The following is a 22,759-nucleotide window of genomic DNA, read 5'->3' on the forward strand; positions in this document are numbered from 1 at the left end:
TTTTCTAGTCGGCAAACGCTTTTCACCACACCATCCAGTGCTGCAAGTAAGAGAAAGGAAGTGGCAAGGCCCACGTGCCATTTTGAAGGGAAGTAGGGTGGTTTATTGGCTAACAGGATGAAAGCTAACAGGGTGGTTTCAGGCCCTCCTAAAAAGCCGTGGGACGTCCCCTCACCTCCTCTGACCACTGTCAGCACTGCGAATGCTTGGTGGGTTATAAATGGGACGGTAGGGAGCCACTGAGGAGTCATTGCTAAGGAGGGCTCGTCTTCCGCACCCAGGATCATCATAAAACACTGAGCTGGATGAATGGGAGAAGACAAGGAAACATAAAAACAGTAAAATGTTTATTTTCTTAGAAAAAAAAGTAGGCAAGAGGGATTCAAAATGATTGTGATCACACTTCCGTCTGCATCGGAGCAAAACTGACGCTGCAAGCTTGATCTTTGATTAAGAGACCCAGGAAATGAAACCACCTGCCGTTCGCTCCTATGTCACTTCCAGGAGCCATGTCACAACATGCTTTTAATCGACAACAGCGTCTCTACTTCTTCTTCACAGAGAAACAAGGCTTTTGCCATAGCAACCGTCCCCTCTCCAAAGCGCGGCACTGCCAGTGAGAAGCAAGGCTTTGGACTGCTCAGGGGAAGGCAGGGAAGGAGGAGAGAGGGAAGGAGGCGCTTGTCTTAGAAGCGGAACCGGTCTAGGACAGAAGTTGGATATCTGAGTTCACCACTACCTTATCTTATAGAAAATAGGTTGGAGAGCATCTGTAAAACCAACAGTATCTTTAAGGTGAAATTGCAGAATTTTGCTGCAGACCTGGACACTGAGAGAAGTGAAAAGTTGCAACAAGTTTTAACTAGCAGCAACAAAGAAAGTTCGATAACAGTTTTTTTTTTGTTTGTTTTTAGCAATATTCCTTTGCAAGTTCATTAAGAAACATTGTAATTTAATGGGGCATACGATATGGAACGATCTTCTTTTGCTATAGTGCTGTTCGCTGAAGAGAACCGACCTTTGCAAAGATTTCAACGTGGGGTGTAACCTATTTACACAGTAGTAGCTCCCAGTTTGAGTGGTAGAATTGGTGCTATGTGATATCTTCTTCTTCCGAACAGTAATCTCGACCCTTGAGAGGAAAAGAAAAGAATAAGATGTGACTGAGAATCCAAAGCAAGGCTTGAGATAGTTACTTGCAATCGGTTTTCTCTCAGTATATGTCTCCCTGCAACAGGAGCCAGGCTCCGTCATTGACTACTGAGCACCAGGAAGGTTAAGTCATAAATACGTGCTGGCTGATTTATAAACTGTATATACCTCATAGCATGGAAGTTTTACCAAGCCCCCAATAAGCCCTTATTTTGTATTGGTAAGAACTTATACTAGGCACAGGAAAGACTCAGCCTTTCACCAAGTCATTACCAAATGGATTAGCCATTCTGGAGACCAATTTGTCATGAACAGGAGAAACCAAAATGAACAGTGAACGGAGTCCCTTTCTGCTCGGGCTGTTCACACTCCACAGCTATATCTCCAAGCCCAGAACTTATTACACTTTTACAGAGGAGGATGGCATAATCTAGGGATGTCTTAGTTTTAATCCACCCTAATGTGGTGGTTTTTTTTTTTTTTGGCCACACTGTGTGGCATGTGGGATCTTAGTTCTCCGACCAGGGATCAAACCCTCGCCCCCTGCAGTGGAAGTGCAGAGTCTTAACCACTGGACCACCAGGGAAGTCCCTTAATCCATTCTAAGTTAAAACAGGGATTAAAAAACAAAGATTCACTGAATATGTATAACATATCTAGGACTATGTGTGGTATGTTTGGGATGCACAAGGAAGGCAAAAATGCTTTTAATGCATCCATCCCCTAACAAAACAGGTTACTTGAGGGCTTAAGAACTATATCCAGCCATTACTTTTGAACATATTTCATCCTCTCTCCAGCAGGTTATATACTCTAGGAAGGCACAGTTAGGCCTGGGATTTAAGCTCCATGTCTGACATCACCAGGCTGTCTTGGTCAAAGCACATGGCTCCTTGGTCTGTAGTCTCTCACAGAGAGCACGGAAACAAGTCCCTGTCCTGCCTGTGTCACAGATAAAGGCTTTGTGTAAAGTCATGTATTCATACTATTTATATCCTTTGACCACTTTCTTTTTTTTTTTTTAAAGAAAAAAAAAAGAGGAATGTATTGGAAAGATACAAAGGTATCCCAAAGAAGTGAAGGTTCAGTAACCAAGGTTGGAAAGGACAGATGTGGGAACAACATGGACCTTACCTCCTGAGAGTGGCTATTAATGTGCTCTAGTTCCAGTGACTTCCAGTCTCTGTGTCTGTTTGTTGTTTCAAATTTCCTGGAGTGACAATCATACTGGCTCAACTGGACTGAGCCCTCTACTCCTGGATCACACAAGTGTGAACAGGTAACATCCCACGATGCTCAAGTTTGCCGAATGCTCTCTCCATGTTGGGTACTGTGCTTAGCACTTTTCAAGTATTGCTGATTCTGCCACCACAGCCCTATGTCTTATGTACTGTTGTGTCTCCCATTCCTCAGATGAGAAAAACAAAGCCCAGAGAGGCCCAGAAGTTTTCCGAAGTCATAAAGCTTTTACCCGACATCCAATCTTTGGCATGCCATGCACATATCTTTAACTTTCTGACTAGACAGCATAGGTGGTAGTTGGAGTTGGTCTCTGCAAACATCCCATGTTAATACCTTAGGGTTTTGCATGAGTGATCAAAGTCCACATCTTCTTTCCAACAGAAGTCAGAGCCATGTCCTGACTGTCTAAAGCGCTTGGCATCTAAGCCTCCCCATGACCTAGACAAGGGCGGGAGAAACATGTGGAGAGTAGGCTTGACCATGGCTATGGGCAGGAGCAAAAACAGCTAGCTCAGCAGCAGTGGAAGGGGAGGGGGCTTACTTCTTTCCTTTTTTTTTTTTCTCGTGATTTTTTTTTTTTTTTTTTTTGCGGTACGCGGGCCTCTCACTGTTGTGGCCTCTCCCGTTGTGGAGCACAGGCTCCGGACGCGCAAGCTCAGCGGCCATGGTTCACGGGCCCAGCTGCTCTGCGGCATGTGGGATCTTCCTGGACCGGGGCACGAACCCATGTCCCCTGCATTGGCAGGCAGACTCTCAACCACTGCGCCACCAGGGAAGCCCCGACTTCTTTCTTTTTAAATACACACTACATGTTTCAATTCTGGGGGGAAAGTTCCTTTAAAAATAAAATTTTCTTTATAACTGGGACTTATTACTAAAAGTATCTAAAACATAAAGAAAATAATAATTTCGCATACAACTATTTCTCAAATGTATGACATGTTTCTTTGTCACAGTATCTGTATATTGGAAGTAGCTCACATTCTCCTAATATTTCAGCATCATTCTAATGCATGAATGCAGGTACCACCTGGCTGGGCAGTCATCCTGGCTCTGTGACTCACTAGCTCTGGGATTTTGATCAAGTTACCTCTCTGTGTCTCACTTTCCCCATCTGTAAAACGAAGATAACAACAGTACCAACTTCATGTGGTTGCTGAAGATTAAGTGAGTTAATAGTAGTAAAGTGATTAAATCGGGCCTGGCACATAATTTTATACATGTATGTGTGTACACATGTGTACACGTGTGTCTGACAAATAAAAAAGTGCTGCCACACCAAGAAGTCTTCGGGGCCTGCAAAAGCACGAGGGTGGCCCATTCCCGTGCTAACCGGCCCCAGATTGCGTGTTCTCTTTGAATGATTCACCAATTAGCAGATTTTGGTTTCTTCTGCTATCCCATCGCCAACTCTCATCCCTGCTCCTTGCAGAGTTTTTGAGCCTGGTGTCATCTCCAGGCTTGTTTTACTTGCTGCAAAAAAAAGTCTCCTGGGTAGGGAAGCTGGGTAAGCAATCTTCCTGACAAGAGAAGTGTGTCCCCAATGACACCTCCCTGGTGACCGTGTCCAAGCAGATGCCAGCTGTTGCCTTGGCCCAGACCACCCAGGAGACACTCCCTGAGCCACATGGTGGAGAGCTAGAAAGGAGACCCTCGTGGACCGTTGGGAGTTTATTCTCCATTGTGGGCAACAGGCCACATCCAAACCTATCAGAAATGTATCAGATGATGCTCTCCACGTATCCTCAACTCATGGGGCTCAGACAGTAGACCTGCGAGTGGCCTCTGAGCGTCTGGCTGGAGGGGAAAGGTGGGCTCATGGAGTTTACGTTAGGAAAGGAGAGGACTTCTCCAGTGTATATGTGGACACACACTGTTGTGAGACACTGGGCAAATCTTCGGGCTTTGGTTTCCTGGGGAGAATCATGGTCTCTGTTTCATAGGGTTGTGATCAGGATTACATGGGAAAAATACCGTTTCTAGCAGGTGGTCAATAAATATTAGCTGCTGCTATTATTACTACTACTGCTATTAAACCCCCTGTTTGTCCAGGCCCTGGCAGGAGAATAAGGACCACCTTCCTTATGGCGGTTAGGTGGGTGAGAACTGTCGTCACAAATGGTACTCTGCCAGGTGTCAGGGAGCCCTTCCTTCCACCTCAGCCTTGCACCCCAGACGGGCCAGAACCCCATGTGCTCAAATAAAGCTTCTATGGCAGACACCTCAATCCCTTCCCTTCTTAAGAAGCCGCAATCAAAGCAAAGGCCTAGGTGGCCAATGTTGGGGTTCAGAGGGCATCTTATCCACAAGGAAGAACTTGGATGCAGTGACAGACAGACACACACACATGTGAACTGGTGCACTCGCTGATAAAGCAGTGTCTCCAACTCTGTAAATGAGTTATAGGGTTAAACAGACCCTCCAAGTTTACTGTCACCATAGGGAAGCGTCCTCTTTTGAGGGACAAATCTCTTGTAAACGCTCTGCGTCAACCCAAACTGCAACTTCCATTTCTCAAGCATTTGCTCCTCTGAAATTATTATAATTACTATGAGAAGGAGAAGGAAAATTGCATCAGCTGCTTTGCAGACACTATTTCATTGGTTACTCACACCAACCCTGCAAAGTAGGTAGGAGTCCTGCGTCCTGTTACTTGTGGGCAAACCTCAGAGAAGCCCAGAACACAGGGCTAATCCTTGCCTCTTTTGTTATGACTGTAGTGAGTTGATAACTGAATTCAAATCAGTTTTATTTTTGTTATTATCACCTGTCAGCAGCTCTGAGAAGCAATTATTTTACGAACAGAAAACTTGGAAATCAAAAACAAGGAGAGTAAGAGCTCCCATGTGGCCAGTGTCATTTTAAGGGGAACCCAAGAAAACGTAATGAAGCAGCCCCATCTCAGCATCACAAGGGCCCCACCTGCACACAGGCTCTACTGGGCCAGATAGGGAGCTTGTTTCTATAATATGACTTCACGTCTCATTGAAATTTTTAAAGAACTATGCTAAAAAGAGAACCTTAAAACCTGCAGCTGTCAGACGGCAGGAAGCGGGAGTGAGCTGGGTTTGGGAGCTACACAGCAATTCTCTTAGTCCAAAGCATGCCCTTTCCCCTTAAAGGGACTACAAAATGGAAGTCTTTGTAAAGACACTGTATGCAGCCAGCATTAGGGACTGTTAGACACAATTCCACCCTTGTGCAAAGGACACACTGAAAGCTACAGACAGCCAGGTCCCCACGAGACCCCACGTGTGGGAAGAATGGAAACGCACGAGGACGCTGACAAGGAAGGGTCGTATGAAGAACCACAGAGGCGTTTTGGTGTAGACTCAGACTCCAAAAATCTCAAGGAGCTTTTTGCCTACCAGTTTCCCTGACCACAGCCCTACTCTGTAGAGTTTCCATGCCCTCTTCAACCGTCTGCATTGTTTTCTTGGAAACTGGAAGTTTATGTCAACTCATACATTTCTGAGGTTCTAGGGTCAGGATTTTTTTGTTTGTTGAAATGTCTAGGCTTAGAATTAGCAACATTAAGGTGTAGCAAAGGAAAGGACATTGTCCTAATTCTGCTAGTTTAAAGAGGAACAGATCAAAGAGTGACTTCAAATAAGGTAATTATTCCTCCAAAGTGCCTACAGTACTTCTCCTCAAGTTTACGCAGGCAAATAGTCTAGCGCTGGCTGTCCAGTTTCAGGGGTGAGTTTATCACAGGAGTCTCTAGTACTTCTCTGTAGATGTGTGTGCATCTGGCCTAATACATACACCTCAAGCATGTAAGAGTCAGCTGTGAACTGAGTATTTCCCCAATGGAGTAGACTAGAACAAGATGAAAGTTCCAGAGAGGAAGCAGTGAGCTCCAGTTTCCCCATCTGTAAAATGGGGACAGTAAGACCTAACTTGCAGTGCTGTTGGGAGACTTAGGAGTAATACACATAGGTGTTTGGCAAAGCTTGGCACATGGTACTTAATAAATTATAGCTCTTATGATGATATTGAAAAATGAGGTCAACAGATCCAACTGTTAATAAACTGACTGTGTGAGAAATTGGGCCACCACTGGATTACTCACCTACATCCAGGCCCTCAAACAAGCTGGCACCTCAGGGCCTGGATGCCTGTCCTTCCTCCAACTTCCTGGCTGGCTCCTCCTGCCTGCAGCCCTCACCCCATCCATCACTTCACATTTTCTAGACCTCTGCTCAAATGTCACCTCACTGTCTTCCCTGAGCTCCTTATATACAATAGCACTTCTTACTCTGTTTCATTTTTATTTCTATTACTTATCATTACCTGACATCATTAACGTATTGCTTTATTCCTTTATTGGCTGTCTTCCCCCTTGAATAGATGCATCCAGTGGGCTGAAAGTGTTTTCTGCACTGCTGCATCCCTAGGACTTAGACTAGTGCTGGCGACATATTAGATGATCACTAAATATTTGCTGAATAAACGAAAGGAGGAACAGTATCTAGAGAGTTCTGAGATTTTGGAGTTGGAAGGGGACCCAGAGGTCTTCCTCCCCTACCTTGCATCTAATGTAGAACAGACCTCCACTGACCATATTATAGGCAGGGAGCCTTCTCTTTACGACTGGAACATGTCAGATACTTTTCCAGCTACTCATGAAATTGTTCACAGCTGAGCCCAAACCCTGCCTCTCTGTAACTCCCACAGAATGGCACGGTCAGGGCCTTTGTAACCAGAGGCTAGGTCTTCCCAGACTGATAGCATCCTTCGGTCCATTACCTGTGAATAACGAGGTTTCGACCTAGGTCTTACTCCCTTGCATGTGTGTCATTTTTCTCATGTTCTTTTTAAAGTGGAGCCGTCAAAAACATCACCAGTACAGAAGAAGATATCCTGGTAATATGGCCTAAGATATGTAAGAATTAAGTATTTGACAAAGAGGGTCACCAGAAATGACAGATTCCAAGAGAAATGATGTGCTAAATCTTAATAATAATACAAAACAGACCATAAAACTGAGCTTCTGTCAAAGCTTTGGAGAAGGAAATAACTCTTAGCCTCAAAGCCATAAAAAAGATCACGTAGAAAATAAAAAGATGAACATATTTCATCATGTAAAAATGAAACTTTGCATACCAAAAGAAAAAGAATAAAACAAAATAAAAAGGCAAACCTCAATGGGAAAAATACCTGCAGCATACAATGTGTAAGTGACAAGTTACATGAGAAGCTCATACCAATAAAAAAAGTTAATGTAAGAGGATTTCAACAAGAGGGAAGGGCACAGAGTGGAAATTCATTTAGAACAAATAAAGTCAGCAAACACACAAATAGAAAAACGGTCTGCTTCAGTAATAAAAAAATCCAAATGAAGACAATTAGATATTATTTAAAAATAGCGATACCCAATTCTTGGGAGTGTACAATGAAGCGCAGCTCTCATACACTGCTGGCAGCCTTGTAAAGTGGTAGGGCTGCTTTGGAAAGTAATGTGGTAATATGTATTATGAGTCATAAGAACGTTCATACCCTTCTTATAGCAATCATAGACATCAATATTAATGATAAACTCCCAAATATATGTTTTTAAAAATATATGCATTTATTCCCTGGGGCTGGAGATGGGAAAGGGGATTGGCTGTATGCTGGCAGGAGGGATCTTACTGATGTGATGAAAATGTTCTAAAACTGGAATGTGGTGATAGTCATGCAGTTTGGTAAATTTACTAAAAATCATTGAATTGTACATATAAAATAAGTAAATTTTATGGCATGTAAACTATACCTTTATAAAATTCTTAGAAGTGTACAAATATTTTCATTGCAGCATTTTTATTAGGCATGGAAAAAAACCATCTAATATCCCAAAGAAAATATGGTTAAAACATATAAAAGACGAACAAAACAACAGGATCGGTCATCCACTGTGTCCGAAACTGGCAGATCCTTCTTGTACATATCCTGCATTTCCACATATATTGCTTTCTTCTCTCATACTCTCTCCTCCCCAGACTTCTCTTAGTGGTTACTTAGTCTTACGATCTTGTTCAACATCATAATTTCAAGTGAAAGCTCTAGGGAGAATTGGTCTTTTCCCCTCAGTCATCCTTCCATCCCACCACGTATTAAAAGTAATTTTAGCCAAAATGTTTGCTTCCCTTACTACAGGGGGCAGAACAGAACACGTCTCTTATTCCCCTTTGTCTTTTTTTTTTTTTTTTTTTTGCTGATAAAGCAAAAGACTTTATTGGGAAGGGGCACCCGGGTGGAGAGGAGCAGGGTAAGGGAATCCATGAGAACTGCTCTCTCTTCTTTGTCTTTTTGACACTCAGTGGAATCCTTGTGTGGCCCATAGAAGTGTGCTTTAATAAGGCTTATTTCTGCCCGGAAGTGTGCACTGTTACACTCATCATACAGCAGGCTAACTGACAAATGAAGACTTCCCCCTCCTCTCCTGAACCTCTCTGGATGACTGGGAAGCTCCATAGGTTTCTGACCTGTGCATTATTTGAATTCTCCTACCACCTGTCTGCTTCCTTTGCATGATTCATCTTCCTCCTCTCTCTTCCTAACTGTGGGCTTAGTGAGTCTGTTTCCTGACTTAGTCGCGCCTCTTTGGTAGCCTTCTACCCTGCACTGTGGGGCAGTCTGGCTTTCTGGGCACCAAAGAACATCTTGATTAATGAAACACAATTATCCCAACAGTATTTGGTACAGACGCTTAATGGGCCGTCTTGCTTCTCTGCCCACCTAACATCTTTTTCCCCAAAACTTTTCCTGCATGTATCACCATCCAGCGGCAACCTCGGATCTAAGTTTCTATGGGAGCCTGAACATTTAAACTCTGTCGAACCAGGAATACAGGGGCACAGAGAGCTGCATTCCACAGCTTGAGCATCTGTGAACCACCAGCCAGAATCCAGAACAAAGATGACGAGGAGGAGGCGGGAAGAGGGTGGAAAAGTGAAATGAAGGACACCCCCCAGGGGCTGCTGTTGAATCCTCCTCCTGTAGGGCTGTGGGCCAGGAGTCAGGCGCCCTCCACTGCTTCCTCGGGGCTGCAAGTGTCAGAGCCTCTTCGGTCAGGGAGTGTTTCAGCAGCATTTTCATTACAGCACAACAATTTATAACAAGTTTTGAGGCAATGCCGAAGAAAAGCAAAAATAATTAGCAGTGCTGTTCAAGTCTCCTCCCCTGGCTTATTTCATTAGAAAAATCAATCAAGGCATTAATGGCCAAGCCTGTTTCTAATGAGCTTTATTCTAATTAGACTTGTGCGTTATCATTTCAGTTGGAAAAAGGAATCGTTCGTAATGACCAGTAGGGGTATGACAGCCTCTGACTGTTTTGTTGACCATGTAGAGGAATGATCACCACGATAACAACCACAGTGACAAGAACCCTAGTATACTGGCCTTTTCCTTTCCAAGAGAGAATGTATTGACTAAACAGCTTTAAAACTCCCATGAAGTGTTTATTATACCCAAATCCTCCTTCTACTGATTCTATCCTTCTAAAAAGGATATTTTAGAAGCTTCAAGGGACCTATTTCTCAAGGTCCTGCTTTGCCTGATGTTGGCACTCATCTGACTTCGATGATGCTCCTTTCCTCACGAGGAGGCGAGCAGGAGTGAGGACAGGGAAAAGCAGGGATGGGACTTCCTTGGCCGTCCAGTGGTTAAGACTTTGTGCTTCCAATGTAGAGGGCACAGGTTTGATCCCTGGTCGGGGAACTAAGATCTCACAAGCCACCGCATGGCAAGGCCAAAGAAAGAAAAGAAAAAAAAAAAAAGCAGGGATACAGAATGCAGGATGCCCATGTCTCTGGGCCATATTGAACTGATGTCCTACAGCAGGGTTGGTGACTTTCTCTGTGAAGGACCAAAGAGTAAATAATTTAGGCTTTGCATTCTAAAGGGTCTCTGTTGCAACTCAGCTCTAGCTATAAGCATGAAGGCAGCCACAGAGAAAAGTAAAAGAACGAGTATGGCTGTGTTCCAACAAAACTTTATTTGTGGACCCTTAAGTTGGAATTTCACATGATTTTTCCCATGTCAGAAAATATTATTTGGCCTTTTGTTTCCCCCAACCATTTAAACACATAAAAACTATTCTTGTCTGGCAGGCTAGATTTGGCCCATGGGCTGTATTCTGCCCACTTTTGTCACAGAAAATACAATTACCATCTGTAGGTTCAGAGGCTAACTCTGTCACGGGTTCGGGCCCTTTTCCTAAGAGCTCACACAGCAGAGATAAATTCCACCTTGAGAGACATTTCTCTCAAGATGGGGCCAGGGTTCTTCTCCAAAAGATTGTTTTATAAAATTGTTCTTATAAACCAAAAAACCATTGATCAAAATCAAAATTAAATTAAAAAATTTTCTTACAACCCTGTCTTGCTAATAAATTAGAAAGTTTTCAAGTTTCATTTAAATCTCTGTCCGTATGTATGTCACTTTTATATAGTTTCAATCCTATGATAGACAACAAATTTTTTAATTTTATTTTTTTTACTTGATATTATCTTATAAAAAATTTCCCTGTTATACCTGATTCCTTATAATGATAAAGAGATACACCATAAAATTTTGCGTAATTCTTTGCAGAAGATTTCCAGGTCATTTGATGGACTTAATTCAAAGAGATGTCTTAAATTAGTCTATTCTCAGGTATAAGAGTTAAGATTTAAATACCACCCCTCACCCCTAAGCCAGGAGAACCCACTTGGTGGATTGGAGCCTCATGGGTCTCCCCTAGGATTCACCTCCTCTAGGACATGAAGCTTCATGTCTAGGACATGAAGCTCCTCTAAGACTCACTTCCTTCAGGACAATGGCTTTAGCAGGCCTGGGATTTCAATCCATATGCCTCTTGACAAAGATGTGCCTTCCAGACAAACTCTTTAGAGCTCTTTGTTCTGAACTAATTGCTTATACCCTAGAATTTATTTTGAACATGGCTGGAGGTTTGGGGAGACTAAGAACACACCTCCTTTCCTTATAGTTTTTAACTGAGAACAGTCAGTCAGATGAGAATCAGCGTTCTTGCTGGATTAGAGAACCCAGCGTTCTTGCTGGATTATAGAACCCAGCAGGCTTCTCCTTATCCCCTCTCCTCCCACCCCCCTGAGGCCTTCTGGATGGTGACTGACTCACCCAGTCACAGGTGGAGAGAGTAGAGAATGCTGGGTTTGCCCGTCTTAATGCTCCATGGGCTAGCCTACCAGGCAGGGGAGAATGTGACAAGTTGGTTCCTTTCCCTCCTGCCTAAACAGAGGAGCAACACTGTTTGCTGGACCACAGTGCTCACCTTCCCTTTCCTTCTTCTTTGCTTTCAGAATAGGAAGCACATGCATTTGGCCAGGGAGAGGACTGCAGCTACTGATGGGATGTCCCTGCCCGCAGAAGGCACAGAAGAGTGAACTAGCTAGATATGAGGGAGAAAAGGCCCAGAGAGCAGTGAGGAGTGGGTGTCCTGGGCCCATGGTTGGGGAGAACATGTCCGTTTGGCTTCCTTCCTCTTCCAGGACATGGCTAAGGTGGGCAAGCTGCCCCTAAAAAGAGGAAGAAAAGCAGCGTCCATGGGATTTCATGATGAATCCTGAGGTTTCCATTGGCCTGATGAATCTAATACATTTCCTGGGAATTAACACTTTGGGAGGATAACAACTGGGGGAGGCCCAGAGGACATATAAGAAGCTGGGCAAACAGAACTAACTGAATTTGTGGGGACTGTTTAGCCTAATAAGTTATGAAGCTCTGATTATATTAAGGCTTGTCACACATTTGATCAACTGGCCAATAAGAACAGCAATGAATAGAGGTTAACTCCATCTGTGGCCATGACTATCAGAGCCCTTGGAAATGGGAGCAGTTTCAAATGAAATTAAAACAGGAGCACTGGGCTTCCCTGGTAGTGCAGTGGTTAAGAATCCGCCTGCCAATGCAGGGGACACGGGTTCGAGCCCCGGTCCAGGAAGATCCCCGTGCTGCGGATCAACTAAGCCCAGGTGCCACAACTACTGAGCCTGCGCTCTAGAGCCCACGAGCCACAACTACTGAAGCCTGCGTGCCACAACTACTGAAGCCTGCGCACCTAGAGCCTGTGCTTCACAACAAGAGAAGCCACCGCAATGAGAAGCCCATGCACCGCAAGGAAGAGTAGCCCCCGCTCACCACAGCTAGAGAAAGCCAGCAACGAAGACCCAATGCAGCCATCAATCAATCAATCAATCAATCAAAACAACAACAACAACAACAAAAACCCAGAAGAACTTCAGGTGACTTAGAGCATGCCTTGGTGCCCGTGTATTAGTTCCTCCTGAAGGTTTTCTTCCACCAAACTGTACATATGTGGATGCAGTGGAAGGTGTGAGCAACGCCAGTGACCACTGTGTAATCTGCTTGTTTTCCACCTGACATTTTGTCATACACATATTCCTCTTTTCATAGACTTCTCTGAATTTTGAGAAATTTAAAAGATACAGAAAAGTATAATGAATGTAACAAGCACTGCATTTCAATCACAGGCATAAGAACTAGTAATATTTTGTAACATTGCTTCTAGCTGCCACTCTCTCCCTGAAGAAATGAAACTACCATCCCAGTCCCATTCCCCTTCCCCCATCCCCAGGTACAACAATGATCATGGGTTTGGTATGATCATTTTGATACTTTAATAATTGTATAATATTCATAATATACCAAATAAACTATACATCTTCTATATGAATGTTTACGTATAAAACAGATATAAATACATGCCATTTATAAATATATCATATAAAAACGTACTACAGTAATGTGTGCACGCACACGTGTATGTATAACTGGTGTTTAATAAATATTTGTTGAATGTCCATCTAAAAACAGTGTATGGTTTTTTAATTTGTATGGTGTCATACAATTTTTTATCATTCTGCTCTATTCCTCTATTCATTTAATAATATGATTTGAGATCTATAATTGTGGAGATATATATATATGCGCCTGGGTCATTTAACTGCTGCACGATATTGTACTGTGGGTCTATAAAGGATTTTATTTATTCATTCCTCTAGCGCTAGGTGCTTAAACTGCTTCCAGGTTTTAAAAATTTTTTTTGCGACTGAGCACAGTATGTATGCTTCAGTGAACTTTACTGCACACATGTAAGAGAATTTCAAGGATATAGACTCATAACTTTAATTGATGGTTTTTATTGGTTAGCATTAATAGTACTTCCTTATATATGCTGGCTACAGATCCTTTTCATGTTTTAAGTATTGCAAATATATTCCAAACTTAGTTTACTAGAAGCTCTGCATTTGGGAATTATGAGACTTATTAATAAGATAGATACTGACCCATGATACTCACCTGACTCTCTGTGTCTATTTTAAATTTGTTAAGAACCCAGAAGGGAGGCAGAATATGATTAAACATCTCCAAACCTCCAACAACCAATTTCGAGAATATGAGTTTAAAGTATTTGGTACTCTTCTTTTGACTCTATTTAGAAAAATGGGATTAAAATGAGGGCAATCTAGAAGTGTCTACCCCAAGAATGCTTTCTCTAGGAATTCTCCACAGAATTTCAAAGAGAGGAATAAGTATCCCACAAATAACAAGATATATCAGAATAAATATTTCAAGAAATCTACAAAACATAGTATGTTTTATAATTCCTTCCCGATTGATATAAAGGGGCATGCCTCATTCTTTGCTACAGAGGGTTCTGTTTAGTGGGAGTTTGGAAAGTTGCGGGTAAATCAGATAAGATACTCTCTGAAGTTCCTCCCAACTGAAAACTTTATGCTGCTAGATTAGAAGCTCCCTAAAGGCAAGGACCCAATTTCCTAATTCCTCATGGTGCAGCTCCATGGCCCTGGCTCATTTCTGCGTCCAGAGAACACATTCCAGATAAGCTTGTTAAATGAATCAAAGAAGTTAATCTTACTGCTTTAATGATCTTGTTAGGGATCCCCTTTCCTAACTTTTTGTTGTTGTTATAAACATTTTAAGACTAGTATTAATGAATATTTGCAAAAGCAGGTTTTAAGCAACCCACAAGAATTAAAAAAGAATGAACTCTCCAAACAGCAAAAATACAGATAGGGATTCAGCTGTACCCGGGCCACTGACTCATGGACTCATTCTGTAATCAGCTCAAAAGCTGGTACAGGTTATTTAATGGCTCTATAAATGTTCACACGAATCTAATTCCTTAACATGTTTATACCACACAGGAGGGAGGTGGGCCAGTACACCGGAAAATATCCTGTTCTAATTCTCTCTCTACAAGGAGACATCTATACCACAGGAAGGCACTTGCTCAAGCAAGGTTCAATCTGATAAGTTCTGCATGTTCAGTTTCAGTCACCACCTCCCCCAAATCCTTCCTCTACAAATGGCCTTTATGATGTGGATACAGGCAACTTCAACCAAAATAAAAGCTACCAATCACAGAGCACATACAACATATCAAACACTCTGCTACAGACTCTACATGAATTTTCTTTAATTTCCCGGACAAGTTAGTGTTACTATCCAAAATTTTGGTGAGGAAACTGAGGATCAGAAAGGTTAAACAATTAGCCTGAGGTCACACAGCTACTACTGGAGTGGGTCTTCGGATTTGCCTGGGGTTTGAAGCACAGGCTCTTTCACTTGCTCCGTGCTGCCTCTTTTCTTGACTTTTCTCAGTTCTGTTTCTTGGCACTGTACCTACTACATACCTGCCATGGGGCTCCTAACTGTTAAGAGCCCCTCCTATCACGCTGAGCCCTTTGCTACAGGAGTCTGCCCCATCACACCTCCTTCCTTCGTGTGCTTCTGCTTCTGCTAAGCCCAGTGGTCTTATGTACTCTATTCACTCCTTCAACAAATTTATTAAGCCTCTGTTCTGTCCCAGGCCCTGTGCTAGGTTCTAGGCAAACAAAGAGACCCAATTTTTATCCTTAGGGAACCGTCTATGTAATGCTTCGAGTTCTTTTAGAGATTCTTAAATAATAAATTAGCAGTGACAGAGGCTGGTACCCTCTGTCCCCAAGGGCCCTCTGTAGGGCTAAAACAATGCCCCTGGATGCTAAGCGCGAAGGGTGGAAAGGCCATGGGGAGGAGGGGAAACAGATAGCCCAGGAAGAGGAAGGGAAGGAGAAACCGAATGGGAACAAGACAAAAAAACGACACAAGCCATTATCACTGTCTCTCTGCTCTGAGTGGTACCTTGGGCCACCTTCTTTTGCCCAAGTACTACACCCATGGCAAAATGACACCATTCACCGATTGTGCCCCAGGTTGCTGTTGAGTTCAGAGCACTGTCGGCCTCACTGCATTCATAAAAATGGCATGGTTTTTATTTGTATTCATGTACTCCACTGTTCTGGAACCTGGACTCTTCTCCTTTGCTACTCCCTAAGGCACCAGGCTGATAGAACCTCAAGAATTCTCTGAAAATCAAGCCCTCCAGAAAAAAGAAAGTGAGAAGAGACTGGGTGTGTTGCATTCTTCTAGGTTTGCTGCCTCCTTTATTTTCCTTGGCTGCGTGACCTATGACTAGTAGCTACATGGAATGCTGGGGAACGCTAGGATCCTCAAAGTCCACGGTGTGCACGCACTTCGCCAGTGGCTCCTGCACCAATGTTATCATAGTAACTATTAAGAAGTCACCTGCATAAAGCTATGCGGTAGGGAGAGAAACAAAACAGGGCTGGGTCACAGCCTTACCCTTGTAATTACAGCTTTACTTTGACCAGCGAATGAGGAAAGGTACGTACAGGAGAGAGAGCAGGCAAGGCAGGGGGATGATGGGGAAGGAGACACAAGGCAGGGTTTGATTATTAGCAAAATTAAGGCCCTGCTGTGTTTCCCATGGAGCAAGGAGCTGTTTAATGGAATAACGGCAGCCCAGCCCAGTTCCAAAACACATGTGTCAGCAAGAGCATCTCTCTGCCAGTGCTGAAGGCCCTGGTTGTTACGGAAATTGACAAGCTAGTGGGAGGGACATGCTATGACTTCCTCCGTACACATGGAACAGGCCAGGTGACATTCTTCAGGATCTGATACAACAGTCCCATGTTTCTCATCACTAGCGGCACTGAGGAGACCTTTAAACGCACCACCAGAAAGTAAAACCTATCATCAACTGCAGGTGCCAAATATTATATTCGATTCTATAGCAGCTCTGCAGTTAAACAGTCTACTTCAGGAAGAGTTTATATATAGAACCAAAAATCACGGCTCATAATTACACACAAGTCACTCTCTTTACCAGATGAAAAGCAAACACCTTCGGATCTCTGACACACTGATTCATAGCGTAGTTCAGACTGATCTGACATAATATTAAGAAAAGGAGCCCTTGAAATAAATTTATAAATGCAGACTTACCATGTTTCTCACCAACTAGGTTAGTTCTGGGGCCAAGGAAATCAGGCCACTTCAGGAACCCAAACATTTTCTAAGTGTAAATGATTTTTCAACAGATGTAAAGGTCTATAGATAAACATATTAAAATCAGCTGATTTTAAATCCATCCGCTGCTCTTTCTAAGACATTTCCTCAAAAGGTCACATTGAATAATTCCAGTCAGCAGAGGCGGAGTCTCAAAATCGTACAGGAATATGCGAGTCATGGTGGCACGCTGATAGCTCACCCTCGGGGGGTGAAGTACTATGAGCTATTCTCAAAGAGGAGAAGGGAGCGATGAAAGGAAGGAGAATGGGTTTTCTTGGAGTTATCTGTGCTTAGTTTCCTAATTTTCTTTACAGTCAGAGATACATATGGATAAGATCAGACCCTGACGAGACTCGTGGGTGCTCATGGGTATAGTTGGGCCCTGGATCTGAGCAAAGCCCATAAGTGAAATGCACGGGTTCTTTGCCTGGGGCCCGAGGACAGGCTCCAGACAGTTAAAAAACTCTAAAATTTTACTTAAGAATTTTGTGTATATGATATCATGTGCATTTTTATAGGGAGAGTCTTTCTAACTTTTACAACATTCCAAAAAAATGCCCATGACCCAACAGAGCTTAAGATGCTTTTCACGAGGAAAACTAACCAGATGCAACTGGCATTGCACTGAGACATTCTTTAACATTCAGGGCTCTCTCTGAGAGAGCAAAAGACTTCTCAGTTGTCAGCTGTTCTTACATCTTCCTAAAGCAAAATATAAATCCCTGCGTTTGCCTGGGAAAGACAGTATTAATGCAGATACTTAAAAAATGTATTTACTTTTTCTGCTTCTTACAAGTACACAAATATACCGTAGAAAGCATATCTTAAAATCTGATGTGATCTGTCTTTGGTATGATATTCAGAAACTCCTCCACAGGGCCAAGTTTTAATCATCTAGATCTCTTCTTTCTCCTCTAAATATAGTGAAAGACAAGAGTTTAAAATCATTACCTTGCTCTGCAGTAAACTGTCATTTTCTTTAAGCTGTAAAATTAGGCAAATGTCACCACTTCACATAAAGTTCAGGAGCCTGTGAATTGTCAGGGACAACAACTATAGATTGTAATGGAATAATGGTTAGGTATCCAAGTGAAAAAGAATGAGGTAAAGATAAATGAGGTGCTCCCATTGTTTCACAGCATTTTTTTACTCTCCAAAAGGAAAAGCAAAAGTTGATCAGAGCTTACGATGCTCTTTTGAACTCTCACTGCTCTCCTGACAAAAATCTCTCTCGTGGTCATCTCCAGATGCAGCTCAGTGTCCTGGCTTTCTTCACGCCAGCATAGTGAAACGGTGTCAAGTGTCCAAGGATGTCCCAACTGCCTGGTTCACGGACCTCAAGTTTCAGCACTTGACCCCTGAAACACCTACGTTCAATACAGGAGGATCTGACTCACGGTGATAATGGTGTAAGGGGTGATGGAAGAAGGACACCTCCATTGGTAAAATAATTACCTTTTCAAAGAAATCTGCATTTAAAACTGAGCTCCTCAAGTCAAGGGACTCTTTCCTACTTATTCTGTATCCCTTAGTTCCTATCTGTTTTTCTATCCCGAGTCACAGCATAATGCCTGGTATGCTAAATAATTAAACGATGCTAAATAATTTAGCATCGAAAGTGCTAAATACTTTGTTAATGCATTTTTGCTACTTGCTTTTCTTTGACACCAGTAACTTCTTAGAAAACTGCTTGCCCAGCTGTGGTGCAAAAGTAAACTGCAGCTCGGCACCATGATCATTTTTGATTTAGAGTAGTCCACATTAAGTTTCACTGTAAGTATTAAACCACCTAGCAGTCCTTGTTTCCTTATACTAATGGTACGTTTGCATATATCTTGAGAGAGACAGAACAGAGATTTCTCTTAGTATGGAGAGGAGAGTTGAAAGGTAAATCAAACTATGCCCCGTAGACATTCAATAAATACAAAGGATGAATCAAGGAACGGCAGGTTTAAATCTCTACAGATTCACTCAATTTTGCTTCTTGCCAACTTAAGGAAGAAAAGAGGAATTCCTGGACATTTCTGAGAAAGATTATATCTCAAAACTCAAGGCCTCTCAGAATGACTCCAATTTGCAGCATGAAGCTCTGAGTTTAGTTTTTTAAAATCAATCCTATATAAAGAATAGATGTGAATTGCATTTATGGTTGTCTAAACATTAGTTGGACCAAAGAAATATTTAGCAATGGTACAAAGTCAGGAAAATGATTCATAACAATCCGACTTCCAATTTTGATTATATAAACTATGGTGAAGACTATATTGAGCTGAACACATATATTAAAAAGGAACATTTTAATTTGGGGAGGCTTAATGTTTAGATGATACATAGGATAGCATATTCACAAAATTCAGAAGGATGAACTTTAGGTAAGAGGGCAGAAATAGGAAAGTTTGGTTCAGAGAAGATACAAAATTCCCTTAGAAATCTGTAACTGGGCACGTATCACAGATTATGTAACAGCTCATTTTTGAATATAAAGGTATTCAATATATAGTGGGAACACTGTATCCTGAATCTACAAATGCTCCTTTGTCCAAGGAAAGTTTCATCCAATACATGATCAAGTTATCAACTTTGCTTTTGTTGTGCTAAGCACATCACAGTCTACATCCTGGATGCAAAGTAAGAAGGGAAGTAGAATTTCAGATGGGAACAACGAATTTCAGTTTTGAGTAACAAGAGGTAGAATTTCAATTATGGAAACACACCAGAAAGAGATTAGATCACTTAAAACACCTTGTCAGGGTCTGTAAATGTTGTTTAAAAAGATAACTTACAATTCAGGTCTCAATTTTTACAGACTACCTCTGACTACTAAGCAAATATTTTTATTGCCAAAAAGCTAGTGGAGGAGAAATAATCCAGAGAAAGAAAAGAGCTTCACCATTACAGTAGGAACAAAATAGTGCTTTTTATGCTTCTCTTTACTGAAAACAAAATGTTACTGGCAAGTTGAACAGCTTTTGAACCAATATGTGAAACCTGGTAATTATTCCTAGATGATGTTTTCAATCTAAAAAGTCATGCATAAGCTAAAATTTCACTAAAAGTAAAAAAAATATATGTATATACTCAAATGAGAATGTAAGCATAGCCAAGGAACACTATAGATTAAACTATTACTTTAGTTCATTACCCATTTCTATTTTTCACATTGGCAATAGATGCTGGTCTTTTAATGGTGCATTAGAAGATTATATAATGATTCTTTCAGGAGAGGTCCACCTCAGAGAGGAGTCTGTTACTGAAGTATGGCTGAATTTAAGACCTCCTTCACTATCTTCCATTGACTGATATACACATAACCTAGGACTTCATGAAGAAATGCTCAAGGGCCACAAAAAGTAAAAAAAGAAGTAAAAATTAAAGTGGAAAAATTTCAAAGGTAAAATTGGCCCGTGATGCCTTAACCATAGTCGTGATATGCTCTGAATTTAGAATTTAACTCTTCTTCAGAATAAGGTTTTCAAATTATGATTCTCAGATGTGTAACTTTAGTATTTAAAATTCACTCCCTGCAGTGATAAATTTAAATTCTCTAAGCACGTAAGCCTTTAATGATTACCATATTGAACCCTTCATTCAGTTAATTCTCATATGGCACTCTGAGATCATAAGTACGGGTTAAATTTCCACATGAATCAACTTTGTGTCTTACTGTCACTGTAAAAACCACACACTTTTAGAGAAGCAACCTGGAGACTCTGCTTTGGAGCCAGACAGACGTGGGCTGGAATTCCAACACAACCGCGATTAGCCTTGCAAACCTGGGTAAGTTACTCAAGCATGAGCCTCAATTTCCTTATCTGTAAAATGCAAATATTACCTGTCTCATGGCCACTTCCCTGAGGTAAGGTATTGATTACAACATGTTTGCAACATTTGTCAATAACTCAGAGCAACATTGGGTATGTAGTAGACAGGTACTAAGGACCTCCCTGCTTGCAGTCTGAGGTCCGAGCAGGGCACCAGGTGCAGACAATACACAGTGATAGATAGCAACACTCTGTTTCTAGGCAAAGGCTCTTACCAGTCTCTACCTGACTTTCCACACTTTAATGAAAGATCAACGGTAGCCCAGGATCCTGGGAAGCTCTGCATTAAATATTCTCCTAGCCACGCTGTGTTGTGTGGACGTTTGTTTTAACTCTAACCATCCCCTTGTAAGAAAAGCTTTGTAACAGAAACCAGAATACCGTTACTCTAACTCATGAGGCAATATTTCCCTTGAAACATGTAATTTTACTTCTTACCTTTTCAATTTTTTCATCCAGCATTCTGAAGAATTCTTGCTGGCTTTCAGAGATGTGCATGCTGAAAAACAGAGAGTAGGTAAGTGCGTATTTCAGTGTTTTCTTAAACCTAGCTCCCTCAGATGAAAAATGCCGAGTCCCTAAACTTCGGGGCAGTCATTTATTTCTTGCAGACTTTTCCACTGAAGTACTCTGAAGTCACACTAAGGATAAATGTCATTACAGTAACCCTGCAAACGTGTTTCCTAACAGTCTATCAGTTCCTATGATTTAAGGAACGCAATTTCCTTTCAACGTACACGTTATTTATAGTGGTGTTACTCGGAGGTGTGTGCCCAATTTTTGCCTTGTACTTAAAACAAAAAGCACAGGCAAGCAGTACATGGCATATTTCAACCCTGTAACCATAACAAGAAAATATATCCTAGTTATTATATTAAAATGTGTATTTTACACGGGCTGTCAGCATCAGCATGGTATTCAGCTGACTGTATAGGTGTGGGCTGGCAGCAAACGAGCCGAGAACTTGACCTGAATATCTCCTGTACTGGTGACAGCACATGCACCTCTTTGGAACTGAAATCCACTGGAACGTGAGAGTAAGTGAGGAGGCAAGTCTGAGTAGCCCTCGCCCTGTGTGCTTACCTGTTCTTTGCTATTTAACAGCATACTTAATGAGATGGACGTGGTTGGTGAGGACAAAACTAAGAAGGTAAGGAGAGCAGAGAGGATTCACGGACAGGAGGGAAAGGGTCTTGAATGGAAGGGTGACTTATGTATTCTCAAATCCCGATGCACTAACAGCTCTTTCAGATAAACTGTTATCCCTGGAGGTGCAGCAGACCCCGCCAGATGGAGCAAACGCCCACCACGGAGATCCTCGTTACCTGTGTGTTGTCTGAGAGATGGTGTAACCAGACAGCGTGAGGCTTACTCTGCTGTTCTTCATGCGCTCCTTTCAGAGAGAAGCCCTAAATCTCTTCCATAGGGACAGAGACAGAACTTTCACTCTGATGAAGTAAATTACCCCCTATCGACTGACTCCCGCCTAGGTAAACGGGGATGCCCTCCTCTCACGTGGAAACTATCAACACAGTGGCATTAATAATAGTTCTTACCTACGAGGGTACACATGGCACTGTGAGAAACAGTCCCTAGGTAACAACTTGATTCTTAAACCCCTTCTGATGGACAAGTTGATGATTGTTGAGTGAGGGGAGGAGATGGAAAAGCATGCTGGGCTGGCTTTACTGTCTTTCTTCAAGATTTAGGATGGGATAATTGGATTGTTTCTCATTTAGTTTATAAAGTATGAATACTAAGGGCTTCACTCGTGGTGCGGTGGTTGAAGTCCGCCTGCCGATGCAGGGGACACGGGTTCGTGCCCCGGTCCAGGAGGATCCCACGTGCTGCGGAGCCGCTAGGCCCGTGAGCCATGGCCGCTGAGCCTGCACGTCTGGAGCCTGTGCTCCCCAACGGGAGAGGCCACAACAGTGAGAGGCCCGCGTACCGCAAAACAAAACAAAACAAAACAAAATAAAGTATGAATACTTGATGCTAAGATTAATTAGATCTAAGTCTTTTCTAAGAGCCTGTATGTTGGGATTTAACTACTACAGCTTAACAATTTCGGCTATTCCTATTTCTCTCTAATTACTAAAATTCCACCTTGGAAAACACAACGCTCCCCTGGAACATTTC

At 42.2% G+C, this 22,759-nt stretch overlaps 1 protein-coding gene across 2 annotated transcripts in view; it reads right to left on the bottom strand.

Moving 5' to 3' along the window:
- Positions 1 to 372: 372 nt before the first annotated feature.
- Positions 373 to 22,759, bottom strand: part of LOC307194867 (uncharacterized protein C1orf21) — a 225,083-nt gene continuing 202,696 nt past the window's right edge. For both annotated transcript variants that reach the window (XM_079938242.1, XM_079938243.1), the window contains exons 5-6: positions 21,059 to 21,119; positions 373 to 1,132 (exon numbers count right to left, since the gene is read on the bottom strand). In XM_079938242.1, coding sequence (XP_079794368.1) covers positions 1,094 to 1,132; positions 21,059 to 21,119 — 100 coding nt within the window. In that variant the 3' untranslated portion in view covers positions 373 to 1,093. The remainder of the gene's footprint in view (positions 1,133 to 21,058; positions 21,120 to 22,759) is intronic.

Source organism: Stenella coeruleoalba (assembly GCF_951394435.1).
Source record: "Stenella coeruleoalba genome assembly, chromosome: 1".
In the NCBI taxonomy this organism is placed as follows: Eukaryota; Metazoa; Chordata; class Mammalia; order Artiodactyla; family Delphinidae; genus Stenella; species Stenella coeruleoalba.